The sequence below is a fragment of the Pocillopora damicornis genome, chromosome 10, assembly GCF_964200805.1.
Source record: "Pocillopora damicornis chromosome 10, jaPocDami1.2, whole genome shotgun sequence".
In the NCBI taxonomy this organism is placed as follows: domain Eukaryota; kingdom Metazoa; phylum Cnidaria; class Anthozoa; order Scleractinia; family Pocilloporidae; genus Pocillopora; species Pocillopora damicornis.
Window position 1 is genome coordinate 19,460,437 of NC_142679.1, and position 15,555 is coordinate 19,475,991.

General features: G+C 38.1%; 1 protein-coding gene across 1 annotated transcript in view; it reads right to left on the bottom strand.

The window, feature by feature from the left end:
- Nucleotides 1-15,555, bottom strand: part of LOC113669106 (uncharacterized) — a 388,759-nt gene that overhangs the window by 18,811 nt on the left and 354,393 nt on the right. The window contains exons 37-39 of the mRNA XM_089185219.1: nucleotides 943-1,059; nucleotides 372-488; nucleotides 82-156 (exon numbers count right to left, since the gene is read on the bottom strand). Of these exons, the coding sequence (XP_089041345.1) occupies nucleotides 82-156; nucleotides 372-488; nucleotides 943-1,059 (309 nt within the window). The remainder of the gene's footprint in view (nucleotides 1-81; nucleotides 157-371; nucleotides 489-942; nucleotides 1,060-15,555) is intronic.

The following is a 15,555-nucleotide window of genomic DNA, read 5'->3' on the forward strand; positions in this document are numbered from 1 at the left end:
TTACACTTGACATACTGTAATAGCCAAACACACTGAACATATTTAGTTTAGAAATTAATCCAAACTGAGCTTCCTGTTTACCTTTCCTTCCCTGTGCTTTCTCTATCAGTTCTTTTACATGACCAGTAAAGGGTATTACAGTGAGGGGTGAAGTACCTAAGAACAAAAAGTAAAGGGAGAGATCAGCATTCACAGCCTCTCTTCAGATGCGTTGTAAGTTGTTCACCATAAGTTGTACTCTTAAAATAATACTATATGCCACATTACTGCATTGAGATAATTCTTCAAAGCTTTGTCAAATAATAAATAGTTATTACCGTTCACAATAACTTTCCATAATAACTTAATACGTCTTTAAATGTTGTTTTCACCTTTCAGTTTCTCTGTCTCAACAATCTTTGTCTTCTGTTTCCATTTTTTCAGCTCTTCTTGTTTTTGTGGACTTTCACTGGTTGAACTTATGGAGTGGAATTCAGAAGATGAGGCACCTAAAATCAGATTTAAAAGAAAACAAATAATGAGGCAACTACTAAATACTGACATTCAAAACCATACAACACAGAAGAAAGGACAGAAGAAAGTGGGAAAAAGTTAATGATGACTGAAAGGAAACTTTTACTGCTAGTTTATCCATATCAAAACATTTACAGAAATAAATCATGCAATCTAGCAGTGTTACCTACATGTATCTGCCTTTAGTCTTTTACATAAGGTTTCTGTATTTCCACACAGGTGTAAAGGTAAAAAATGGAGAGATTAGCATTCACAGCTTCTTTTCAAATGTTTAGTTCCCATAAGTGGAACTGTGTACAATTATATTAAATTATTGATGCCACATTATTGCACTGAAATTATTCTTCAAAGATTTATCACATAATTGTTATTACTGTTCACAAAAGCTTTCCATAATAAATAAATACAAGTTTTTAATTTCCTTATCACCTTCCAATTTGACTGTCTCCATAATCTTTGTCTTCTGTTCACTTTTTTCCCATTGTTCTTTTTTTTGTGGACTTTCACTGGTTGAACTTGTGGAGTGGAATTCAGAGGATAAAGCATCTAGAATCAGATTTACAAGAAGACACCCATTTTAAAACATAAAGACACCTCAAACTATTTTTTAAAACATCCAACATGCAAAAGCTAGAAAAAATTTTCTTTCATAGCCCCTCCAACTAAAGTCTTGCCAATTAACCTTTGATTAATGGATGCAATCAAATAAATTAAGGAAAGATAAATACAACCCTATAGAGAGGAAATATCTAGCCAGATGTCTTAGTTAGAAAGATAACAAGTTACTGGGAAGAGATGTTTGAGAAGAACAAAACATCAAATGAAATGTCTTGCAAACAAATAATTACTTCTAGCATTGGCATGGTTTACATACAGTGGTCAGCATGAATTTATTCATGAGACAAGTACCCTAACTCTTGATATAAAAACTGGACCCATCCCCTCATGACATGTACCCTACCATACATCATGTGGAAAGACTGATGGATTTCATTCAAATCCCTTGACAAATAATTCTTAGTAGGACCAGGCCCTGTTACATTCTTTCTACCAACCTCTAAGTGCATCTTTCTCAAAGAACATTTTGCATGCATTGTACTCTTCTATGTCCATTGTTGTCTTCAGCCTCAGCTCAGCCAGGTTCAGTTCCTTCAAGATCTTCTCAGTTACAAAACAATTCTGAACCACTTCACCAAGATGACCAGATGAGTAATCTGTCCACAAGTCCTCCAAGATCATTAGGGATTCACACTTCACCGTTATCACCAAACTTCCTGCAGAGGTACCGGTAATGATGAGCCTCATTTCTTTTGCATATTCCTTAAACCTATTGTGCTCTTCACCGGAACATGGTGGTGTGGTCTGGAGATAATTCCTAACAATTGATAGAAAGATTTCCTCTTTAAGAGTCTGGAGATCTACTCTCTGTGGATAGGACACACTTCCAGATGCAGCTGATGTAGCAGATGCTCTAGGCTGCTGAACCTCTTGGCATCTGACAGACTCTGTTGCCAACATGTCAGTCTGCATATTCTGTTCTTCAGGTTTCAAGTCATCCACATCAACCTTAATATTCATTTCACCACCTGTTAAATTGTAACAGTCAAATTTAATCCTAATATAACAAGGTTTTTTCACTTCCTACCTAATTAACCACTGAAATGTGAGAACATTACAATGAGGCAACACCAATCAAACATAGAGCCTATTACCAATGAATAGATACCAACAACAACTTGAACAAATGAAAATGATTGCCACATACAGTATATATATTGCTTCAGTTTCAGTTTCTTTTGCATCTTTATCTCATTCCACAGTAGAATCAAAATTCTCAATGATTTAAAATATTACTCAGTTTCAAACATGGAAACATCTAAACAGACTTAGCTAAGGTGAAGCATAAGCATGTCTAGCAGGCATGGGTGGGTTGAGATGGGACATTTTGTGTAACTAATGTTTTCATTTTTGTAACAGAAAAAGAGCATAACTTTAAAACAAACGAAAATATTGTATTACTTCCCCTTAAGAGAGAGAAAATAAAAATGTAATTTATCTGAACCCACACAGGTATTTTGTGGCCTATTTTCTCTATTGTCCAAATACTTCTAAGCAAAAATGAAATGCATCAGTGCCACACTAACTGTTGTCTCCTTCACTGCCATAGTTTGGTCCCATCAAACAACACCCTCTATTCCAGGGCTCGAAGTTAACTTTTTGGTCGACTAGCAAAGTTTTGCTGGTAAGATTTTTTTCCACTAGCAAACTGGTGAGACCACTAGCAAATTATTTCCTTTTGAAATGTCAATGACCATATCTGATAAAAAGATTAGAATTGATATTTCGCACAGGCTATTAATGAGCTGAAAAGTTGTATAAAAAAGGTGGTAAATGTTTGGTCTCCTTTGTCATTGTCCTGACAACCATCACCTCTCTACTGTATGTTTGGGAGACATGGATGATTCTAACTAACAAACGTTTGCTAGTGGAAATTTTTCTCACTTGCAGATTAACAAAATCACTCGCATTTTGCCAGTTTGCGAGCTTTAATTTCAAGCCCTGTATTCCCCTTTTGAAAGAGAGCATGTTGCGTGAAGACACCAAATAACAGTTGCAAAAGAGACCACTCTCTCTGCTGTTCCTCTAACAGAGAGGAAGTGAAAATTATTTATCTACAGTTAGTTGTCCAAAAAATAGAATTCCACCTAATTTTATGACAAAACGCAAACTGAAACTCTGTTGTATTTCCAATAAACCCTAACCAAAGATATATCGTAACCTTGAATAAGTTAGGATACGTTAAACAGGAGAAAAGGAAAATAATTCAAAGAGGGCTCCTTGATTGGTTGTTGCCTATCTGGCCTTTGCCCTGTGTGTTTGAAATACATGATAAAATGCAGGTTGTTTACAATGAATTGACATGCAATTGGGTTAAGTCCATGGTAGCAGTTACATGGAAAGTTCACCATCAGTCCCATTTAGTTCTGGGTGAATTTTTTTTGGTGGAGTTGGAAATTGCATTTGGAATTTGTAATAAAATGCAGGTTGTTTACGAGGAAATGACACATGATGGAGCAAAGTGGAATTTGATTGGTGGATGCAAGCACATGAAAAATTTCACAATGTTCATGTAGTGCAATGATTGGGTATGTTCTGATTGGACTTTAAAGATTATTTCTATGGTACTTGATGGAATGTGAGTTGTTTGGTATGTGCATCATCAGTAAAAGAAAGAAAAACATATTTTAACTTAAAAATGATACAAAAAGTCAGATGTGATCCTTCCATATCCTGATAAATCTCAACCTTAAGGCAAAGGCCACAAACCATTACACTTAACAAATGAGCCAAAAATTTCTGGTTAAGACCATTCTTTGTGCACAGTCCCCTGATTTGATGACATAATTTGCAAGAAAACAATACACAAATGCTGTGAATGGTGTAAGATATCCTAATGCTGTAATATGATTGGTGCAAGATACATACACTTAAGTGACAATCTCATTGGTGCAAGATAAATGCCCCAATGCAGCAATCTGATTGGTGGCAGATATATGACACTCTGTACACTAACATAGAGTTATTTTTTATATCAAAAAGCACTCAAAAAGACAATGCACTTGAACACTTGTAGTCCAACTACAAGTCTAGATAAATGTAACAACTCAGGACTAAAGGTGCACTTCACTCGTTCTTGTGTTTATCTACATGTACCAGTATTCAGTTTACCTTATGTGGCTCAGTCCACACATAAGGTTTAGCTTCATACAAGTTGCATAAAATTTCAGCTAATGTACTGAACAAAAGGAAGAATTGAAGAAGTACACTCACCATTTGCAGTTTTCATAACATTTTCAATCAGCCCTTTAAACCTCTCACATTCTTCTTCCCAAGAGTAAAACTTCCTGTAGTTCTCGCGAAGCTTCACAGCATTGGCTTCTCTCTCCTCTGCGCTTTCTCCATACATCTCTCTAATCCTTCGTGCCCATTCATCTTTATCTTCGCCTGATCCAACAATGACAGTGTTTCCACCTTCTACTTTTTGCAAAGCCTCAGCTATGCCAGATTCGCCAGAGACAAGAACAGGAACACCAGCAGAAATGGCCTCAAGGGCAACAAGCCCAAATCCTTCGGTACGGGATGGCAGAGCAACCAAATCTGACTGATAGAACATCACCTTGAGTTCCTCTTGTTCACTGCAATATCGACGGATGGTTAGTTGGTTGCGGTTGATGCACGTGTTGTCAAGAAACCATTGCTCAACTTTTCGTTGTTCACCGGGAGATGAGCCGACAAATGTCAACTCAAAGTTCTTACCAAGAGAACCAATGGCATTTGCAACTACATCATAGCCTTTCAGGGAAAGATCCTCAAAGGCAGCTCGGCCAAACAAAGACACATTAAAATTCTTTACTACCGATCTGTTTACAGCCAATTTTGATTCATTGGAAAACTTTCCAAAGATCCCAGGAGTGATAATCTTCACTTCAACATTAAGGAGACGTCTGCTGTACTTCTGTTGTAGACGGGAGCCAACGGCAACAACTGCATCCGCTGCTTTACACAACTCAATTTCCATCTTGTGCTTCTTCTCGTTCTCTTCGATTGTATCTTCTGCAGCCGTGGCAGATTCTTTATATTTCCCAAGATCCTCGCAGTAGACGTGAACAAATTGGATCCATTTACACTTTGTAGACTGTGCTAGGAAATATGCAGGACTACCCAGCTTTCTTCCATGGCCTATTACCAGATGTGGCTTTGGGAGCTGTGAGGGTGGAAACTTCAAGCACTCAAGGGGGTCGGCTGAACCAGGAACACTTCGAGCTGTGATTAAATTGACACCATGTTGTTTAGCATCTTCTCTGTCCCGATCATCGCTATTAGAGACATAGCAGTGGATTTTCATGCTATCAGTCGTCGTTTCTGCCAAATTAATAGCAAATTCTCGATTGAAAGTCGATAATCCACCTTTCGAAGATTTCCACTCGTCACAGAGGAACATGGCATCTATAAGCCTCTGTTCTTTCTTCTCCTCTTCGCCACTGTCAGCAGTAGATGCGCTCGAACACGCCATTGTTAATATTGTTCTAATTTCTTGCAGCAAGTAATAAGTTTCACTCCACTAAATATCACATTCAAAGTAAATTCGTAAAGAATGTTCAGGTTTAACTCCATTTAGTACACCTTGAGCATCTAACGTTGATGGTTTCTGTTACAAAATGATAAGAGTGTCTCACGGGATTCCAAAGGATCGTATCACGGAAGTCGGGAGCTACGGGCGACGAGCGGGAAAGAAAAAAAGGACCCAAATATGAGTGGTCAGCGGTGAAACAACTTTTGTACTTCATATAGAGACATATCATTTGTAGTTGCAGGAAACAGTCGTGTTGTAAAGCCGAAATGTAGACAGTTTACTTCCCTAAATAAAATGTTCAACAATTTTTCAAAAGTGTTGATTGTAGATATATCTTATACTGCTTTAATAAACAATGAAAGCATCAGTGGCATCCGAGAAGCACCAAAAAGAATTAAATTTACGTTTTCTAACTTGCTGCGTGACGTGCGAGACGAAAAAAGAAGTCTCATGATTTCCGGTTGTCAAAAATGTCAATCAAATTTGGCGAACTTGGTTTTCGCACTCTACTTTGCCTATTCCGGACGATTTTGCCATGAATGAAGACCAAAAGCCAACAAGAGATTTAGAGAGATAAGAGATTTAGAGATCGACTTTTTGAAAGAACAGCTCAATGGCTTTTCTGTTGAAGGCGATTATTGTTTTTTTTTTCAACATATTTATAAACAATCTTCCTCGCGTCATTGATTTCACTATACTGTCCACTTATGCAGATGATACACAAATCTTCTATGCTGAGGACAAAGTGACAGATGTAGAATAAGCCATAAATTCGGACCTTCGTAAAATTGATAAATGATATGAGGAAAATTAAATGAGAAGGAATCACGATAAGTATAAAGCTATGATAATGGGAAAGCAGGTGATTTAGTGTTAACAACTGAGTTGAAAACGTAAATTAGCCACCGTAAAGGGTAAAAAAGCTGACATTTCGAGCGTTAGCCCTTCGTCAGAGCGCTCTGACGAAGGGCTAACGCTCGAAACGTCAGCTTTTTTACCCTTTACGGTGGCTAATTTACGTTTTCAACTTAGTTGTTAACACTAAATTACTTGCTATACTCTCCCACCGACGCAGCACCACAGTTTCTTTAGAAACTTACCCCTTTATGATAATGGGAAAGACATCACGAGACCCTGCTTTCAAGTGTGAAGGCGCAAGCGTCCCTCTGGTAGAGGAGGTAGAGCTTCTGGGTGTAACGGTCGATAATAAATTGAAGTTTGAAAGTCAAATTAAGAAAATATGTCCCAAAGTGAGCCAGCAAATCGCCTTTTTGAAAAGGAGGAGAATTACTTCAGTTCATCTCATACTACTAACAGACCTCTGTGCGATGTGCAGATTCCCAACTTTCAACAAGTTACTTTGGATATGGTAAAGATATTTTCTGACAAGACATTAACAAAATTATGTGACCTTGATCCAGTTCCAGTGACTGTTCTAAAAACATGCTTTCCCATCATCCTACCTACATAAACCTTGGTTATAAACATGTCCCTCAAGAATGGTGTGATGCCATATGCTTTGAAAGTTGCTGTATTAAAACCGCTTCTCAAGAAACAAGATGCTGATTTTGAGCAATTACAAAATTTCCGCCCAATCTCAAATCTAACATTTGTGTCCAAGCTAATAGAGAAGGCTGTTTCTTTGCAATTAAACGACCATATACTGAGGCACTATCTTGACGAGACATTTCAGTCCGCCTATAAAGCATTTCACACTACTGAAACGGCTCTCGTTAGAGTTCACAATGATATTCTCACTGCTATTGATAACAATAACACTGTTATTCTACTTTTACTCGACCTATCTGCTGCCTTTGATACTGTAGATCATTCCATCTTATTATCAAGGTTATCTAGTCGCTTTGAGATCAAGGGAACAGTACTTGCCTGGCTAAGATCTTATTTAACATCACGAAAACAGTTTTGTTAATGTCAATAAATGCAGATCCTCTCAACGTTTCTTGGAGCGTGGCGTCCCACAGGGGTCAGTCCTTGGCCCTCTGTTATACCTACTATATACCTCTCCTCTCGGTGACATTATTAAGCGTTACAACTTAGAGTATCATTTCTATGCTGATGACACCCAGCTCTATGTGGCATTTAAAACTGACTGTCTTGATAAAATGGTAGAGTGTAAAACTACTATCGAGCAATGTGTCCGTGATATAGATGACTGGATGGTCGTCAACAAGCTCAAACTAAATCAAGACAAGACTGAAGATGTTCTTATCAGCTCAAGGTATCGTCCCAGGCCTCCTTTAGACTCTCTTCAAATTGGCAACGTGACAGCGGTACCATCATCCTCAGCTCGTAATCTTGGCGTCATCTTTGATAAGTGTTTTAACTTTGAGGAACACATAAAATCAATTTGCAAGTCTTCTCATTATCACATAAGAAATATCGCCAAAATCAGAAAGTACATTGACGAGGAGAGTGCCAAAATTGTTGTTCATGCCTTTGTTACTGCGAAATTGAATAGCTGCAATTCCTTGCTAAATGGTCTTCCACAACATCTAATTTCAAGATTGCAATCTATTCAAAACAAAGCAGCTCGAGTTGTTACACGTACTGGGAAATTTGATCATATAACCCCCGTCCTCAAACAGCTTCACTGGCTACCTGTCTGTTACCGTATAGTCTTTAAAATTCTCCTACTGGTCTACAAAGCTCTCAATGAAACAGCGCCTTCCTACATTAGTGAATTACTTAAGTACCACACCTCTGAACGGAAATTAAGATCGTCCTCTCAACACCTTCTGGCGACCCCGAAAGCTAGACTATGGAACTCGATCCCACTTGAACTAAGATCCAGTAGTTCGATAGACATTTTTAAACGACATTTAAAAACATATCTTTTTAAACAAGCTTTTTAACTCTTTTAATTTTTAGATGATTTTTTACTTATTGATGTAACTTACGTGATGCTTTCTTTTTATAATTTTGTAAAAATTTTAGCTTTTTAAACATCTTTTTTAATGTAAAGCGCCATGGAAAAATAGTGGATTGAGCGCTATATAAATATTTTATTATTATTATTATTGCTTCCGTTAAAGCTGCGAGAAAACCTTTGTAGAGCATTTATTGCTCCACATTTTAATTACTGTGCCGAGTCTTGGCATTTTTGTAGTAATCGCTCAATAGAAAAACTCCAATTCTAACTATAATTTTACGTGGTGATGCTATTTTAAAATTACCTAAAGTAAATTCTATAAAGTATAGGATCAAGTCATGGAGATACCAGCTGCCCGACTATGGAACACTATTCATAATGATTTAAGAAATATCGATGGCTGCCGCAGTTTTAAACGTGGACTCAAGGAGCTCGACCTTGCCAGTTTATAGTCCCTTATTTGAAATTTAACTTAGTTTTTATAAGTTTGATAGTTCTGTAATTTATACAGTTCCATGATACTACATCATTTTAAACACTTTTATATAGCTTCTAGGTTTAATTATTTATCTTTTCTTTCGTGACTGACCCGTAAACTGGCTTTACATGGCTAAGTGTCAGCCACGTTAATAAAGTATTATGTATATGTATGTATGTTTTGGATATTTCGAGGGAAACAGAGCAGAGATGGATGATCTGTTAGCCGTTTTCATTTCAGGTGTTGAACTCCACGTGTTATGTACTTACAGAAAGCCATTCAAAAGAGAAAAACCACAACAGATTTTCTCAAACAGGTATATAATCTCTTAGTGTTTTAAAATGAACAGATCCCGGTTTCCTATCCTGATTATCCTAATTTAGGAATAATTTAATAGAGAAGAATCGCCGTCTTTCAGAGTTTATGGTAAATTTCTTCCAAGGCAGCCTTACGCGATTGTAAGATGCTAAGTCTTAACTTCATGTTTACGTTTCATTTCAGTTTCTTTGTGTTTGTTGTTATTGCTGTTGTTACTACTTTTTATTCATTTATCTCTACCTAAAAGGTCTATTTGGTTTAGAAACAGCCCACAGTAGCTTTGGTTGAAAGGTTTGGGTCAAAGGTCTGGTTCTTATTGCCACTTTAGCACGTAAACCGGAAATAAGGCATGTTGCTTAACAACTCTATCTGATTTTATTTCACAGCACCTCCCGTATTGTCTTACAGTTGTTTGGCCATCCCTTTTCAATCTCTGGCAGTGAAACTCGACATTGTATTCATGGATCTTTAAAGGTTGGTTACAATTACAGTAAATGAATTAACAAACATTCGTTTAAGTAAAAAAAGAGTTCAATCGAGAAATGATAACGGAAACTGAGAGTCGAGAGGTTGAATTTGAGCTTATTCAAATGGACTGATTAATTTTCTATTACGATGTCCCAGATAACATCGCTGCTGGAAGAATAATGTAATTTAATTTTGCCCTCATAAAACACAGCCGTGACCTATATTAAAATATTCTGTACCAACTAGGATGCCCCAGGAAGTTATACCTGCAAGAGTGACAACGCTCATGTACACGAATGAGCAAGAAAAACTAGAATACACTCACAGAATTCGAAAAATTGGATTGCCCGGCCGTCATGCAGATTCGATGTATTCGAGTGTACAACGATTACTTCATTGACAAAGCAAAGTTCCTGTCGGGTGATAGCTTGGTGATGGCTAAGAGGGCTATTCTAAAAGAAATCAATGACAAACCGAAGAGTGACTCAGGGTTTAGTTTCCGTACCTCGACTCGGTTCCATCTGAAGATCCCATTAAGCTTCTCTCCTGTCAACCACCCTGTCAGGGACTTGTCCACGATCGGACAATACGTCGATAAACGTGTAGTTGACAAATTCTACGACCTTGTAAACCAAAACATAACCAACTTTTCTGAGCTGCAAAGGTCTCTTGATAAATATGTTCGAGAGGATCTATTTTCTGGCCATCCCGAGGAACGAAGACCAAAGAAAACAAATAGGCGATACTACCCTTGTCGTCAGGACGTGCGCAACCACATTGCCAAGGCGATTTCAGCAGTGAAGTATTACGATTACGACCAAGAAGCATTTGGTAAGCTAATGGCAAACTAAGTCTCCTAAAAGCAACTTCTTTTACCGAACCAGAGACGCTGTCATTAACGAAAAAGATGAACCAAGACCTGGAACTGCTGAGAAAACCTTCCTCTTTGTGCATCAAGAGCCGTTGCAACAACGAATGTTTGAAAGATATGGTAGTGAACTGGCCCTGATGGACGCCACGTACAAAACGACAAGGTATGCTTCTACTTTTTTCGTTTGTGTACATACCAACGTGGGATATAAGGTTGTGGCTAAATTCATGTGCCAGTCCGAAGATCAAGCCTCAATAAGTGAACCACTTGCCATAATCAAGGGATGGAACTCAGTGTGGAATCCGACGTACTTCATGGAGGATTATTCCAATGCAGAAATTGCTGCACTCGAAGAACAATTTCCCAAAAGTTTTGTGTACATTTGTGATTTCCATAGATTACAAGGAATGCACCGCTGGTGCAAGTCAAAGAAGAATGGCTTTTCGTCTGCCGAGCAAGAGATATTTTAGACCTTATGAAGAGCATCACCTATGCTAACACAGTAGACAAATTCGAAAAGCGAATGAACACTTTGAAAGAATCCCGGCTTTACAAAGACCAATGAAATATTCAGAACTACCTAACACGTGGCTATCATGCAAAGTTCGTTAGGCACAGGCTTTTCGAAAGCAGCAAGTGACCAACATAGTTCACACCAATAACGGCACTGAGGCGCAAAACAAGCTGTTCAAGTACGAATATCTTCCGAAGATCAGTTGACAAATCGGTTTATGGCATTGTACCGATGCTAATTAGACTAATTAGACTATTCAGACTAGCTAGATCCGGTGAGTTTCACAGACTGAAGTCCTGATTTTGAGGCATCAATTTTTAATCCGACAGAGTTACATCAGATCTTTAGGTGCCGTACAATTTGCTTAATGTTATCAGTATCAGTGGCAACCAGGACAGAGTCGCTGGTAAACAGGAGCTCTCCGACATGTGAGTCTTTTGTCTTTGATAGAGCTTTGAGTCTCAGACTTACTGAACAGTTATCAATCTACGCGAGTCTTTGGAGCTGGTCACTATTAATTACCCCTTGGAGGGGTAGGAGGAATTTGGTTATGTCACAATGAAATTTACCCAATCCCCCCTTAGGCTTCGTAATATTCTGAGGAACCCCCCCCCCCCCTAAACACACACAAACACTTCATAGGAAGTCAGTTCTCTATATTCCTCACTTTCTACTCTGTTAGCAACGACTGATTCCCCCTCCACTCCCCCTGAAATCCATGTTATCTCCCAACATCCTCCAACTCCACCCCCACCCCCAGGCGACAGACTGGTCCCTTACTGACTTACACGTCTTGTATCAATGCAGAAGTCAAGAATTAGCAGGTAAAATTGACCTGGAAAATTATGCTCAAATGCTGGACTTTGATTTCTCCTCTTTCTCTCTCATTCATTTGGAGTTGAAGGGAAATGTGTTCATTCGCTCTCGCAGTTTCCAATTTAAGATCGTGGTGGTTCAAATCTGTAGCTGTTTTCAAACTAAAATTTTTAAGACACCTCATCTCTTTTGGCGGAACATCTCCCTGTAGCATACATAGATGAGTACCCCCTGCCAGCCCATAGTTTGATTCTCAATTGGTCCGAATCAAATTGTTGGTCCCAATAAAAAACTTGTTATAAGTACAAAGTATTGGAATACAAAATCTCCTGCCTTAAAAACTTCGCTTCCATGTTTAAAAATTATAAAATATGTACGTAAGCTATATTTTTTATTACATTCCTACCAACTCTATTAAACTGAAAAAGGGATTATACTATCAAAAAAACTGTATTACCCGTTAAGTCATTTCCTACCAAAAGTAATTTGAAGACTACTTCTTAATTCTGTTTTTGATAAAATCGTCCGCTAAGCTGAAAAAAAATTACAAGTTAGATTAAAACTTTGCCTAAATGATTAAACTAACTTTGAAAGAGAATGCAATAGTTTTTACAACGTAAACAACAAATTAAACAACAAAGGAGAGAACTTTCAATTAAGCTGTTACACAGTATCTTTAAGTCGACGAACAAAACCTATCATCTGCTATTAAAATTAAACAAACATATTCTTATCTTATTTGTACGTCACTAGTTCTCGGAAAATGTTCAAAGTTTTGTCTTTCAGAAGACAAAGATATTCACTAGCTACTTTATATTACACCGAATTGCGTCTACGCTTCCAGAAAAGGCCTATCTTGCTACTGTTAATGTACAGTTCTCGTTGGTTAAAGCTTCAGGTGAGTCCTTTAATACTCTATCTCCTAATCTATAATGATTGACATTTAAACTGATTCATGAGCAGTTACTGCAGGTCAGAATAGTAAACAAGAGTATTATTCCTTCCTCCCCTCGCCTATTACAACTGACGTTTAAGTTGTTTACTGACTTGCTGATCAGTGCATCGCACAAGAGTATTATCCTGTTTTTCCAAAGAAAGTCTCTGTGACGGTCAAATTGGTTAAATTTGCAGTTGACACTGGTAGGTGCGTTACACAAGTGTATTATTCCTTCATCTCTTAACCTACTGTCATTGACGGTGAAGCTGCATGGTTAAATTGCAATCACTAGCTACTGGTAAGCACTTCACACAAGTGTTTTAATCCTTGACTTTTTATACCACAGTCATTCAGTATCAAGCTGTAAAGTTCACTCTGAGGAAGCGCTGTACTCAAGTTCTTCAAACCTTCATCAGATATCCGACTCCTTGAGAGAATTAATCTGGTTACTTTCCAGTCCCTGTTGGTGATCGCTTTACACAGTGTAACTAAACCAGGGTCGTACTCTGTTGGCCACGCCTTCAATATGCCTGAGGTCGAGCTGTACAACGGTTTACGAAACGTCTTCTCGTCCTCGTCCTCGTCCCACACTTCATGATACCAGTCCCATGGCAGTTTACGTGTAGGTAACTCGTCCATAAACAGCAGCACCACTTGCTATGCACCTCCTCTGATGTGAACATGAATAAATGGTTGCAATTCGTATTCATCCATTGCTTCTCGAAATTTCGATTATAGCACTGAGTGATTAAACCAAATGAAATATTAGTACTTTACTTAAAAACAAAATTGCAAAAAAACCACTTTTACAGATTTTTTTTTTCTGTCTCAAAACTGACAAACCACAAAAAATACCTCGGCAAATTGGACAAGAGAGAGCGGTGTCAACACATTAGCTGAGAATTTCGAGTCTCGGAGCCGGTTATTTACACGAGGTCTAACCCAAACCGCGGTCTTACGCAAGCAAGGGGCCTCAGGAATCCTCTATAAGAGGGTTGATTTTATTAAATAAATGTCCTTCCACTATTAGCTTTAGGCCCTCTTGACACTGTAGCTGTGGTAATATTTTTGCTCTGGAAATATTTTCGGGAAATTGCATTCATATGCTAGTTCAAAAAGTTATCTTGCCCATACACGAGTGACAAAAAGAAGAAGGCACAAAGAAAACTTGAGATGCGAGCCAGCGGCCATTCACCTGCGCATGCTCGAAGGATGAAACGGACACTCGCTGGTCGACGCTTAATCTATCGCCGCACTCTGGCACTCTTCTCCACAATAGTCCATTTCAAAGTTGCGTGCTTGGTTGCCAAGCCTTTGAACAGGAATGAGGCTGAGGGTGACCTTGTTATGATATAAACCTTGCTGCTTTTCAAATGCAAATTACTTTGTTATCATGCTAATTGGATACTGGTCTCTATCACAACAAGGTCACCTTCAGCCTCACTCCAAATCGAAGGCTTGGCAACTAAGTACACAACTGTAAAATGGCCTATTATACGTCAATCGAAACTTGAAATTGAAGATACATGATTGTGACCTGCCTTAATCATTCATTAAAATTGTACCAGACAAATATGAAGTGGGTGCTAAAGGGGAAGGCTTTACTGTATGAAAAAGAAAAATATCTTGAATCGCTCCATGGCGGTAATTTAACGGTGGCGAAGTACAAGTATGGGTGATGAACATGAGTATCTTTGTTTCAGTTAAACCAACCACCGACATGGCTAATTACACGCTGTCCTCATTACAAGGACCTTTCAAAGGACTCAATCGATTTGTAAAATTACGTTATCAAGTAAAAACCTTGCTGATCACGAGTTATGGGCGGTTAGTTTGAGCTTAGTCATCTGAATGATTGTTGTGACTAACTAAGCACAATTAAAATGTACCAGCGAATAAAACAGTTTGAACGCTCAGTGTTTTTTTCTTTTCATTTTTTTTCCTAGGGGTAGGGGTTTGGTAACTCAGAGGGAGGGCTAAATAAGCTTCAACGATAAGTCTAGCGCGCGACGAAGTTCCTTTTTGCTTGGCATATACGTTTGACTTTCCTCACCCTTTTCCGGCTGAGAATATCCAGCTTCTATTTGCTGTAAACTGTAGGGTCTGTCAGTAAATTGAAAGGAAGAATTAAGAGAGCAAGTGACGAACCAATGAAAAATAGATTTCCCTTTTCAGTTTCGAAGAACCTTTTACAGAAATTTCCTAAAGAGTTAGTGTCATTGTTTACTTGGCAGATTTGACTGGAAGTTTCAAGCACGAAGCCTTTCGTTCATGTCGGCAAAACCCGTGGCGATGGAGTGAATCCAGCAGAAAACTTTACATAAGGTTACTCAATAGAATCTCAAACAAGGTTAAGAACTTAAATTTTAATATTCTTTTGACATAAGCGTTTGCTTTTCATGTGCTAGTTGATACTGTCTTTTAAGACATGCTTTAAATCTAACTTCCTGTAACAAAAGTTAAAACAAAAAAAGAAACAAAGAAAAATGCTCAGCCAGAATATATTAGTTATAACGGGAAGGACTTTTAATGCATCAGACACGTTCCCAAAATTTGAATAATAGAACAAAAATTGTGTCATGCAACCAAGCGCTTTGAGATTACTTTAAACAACTA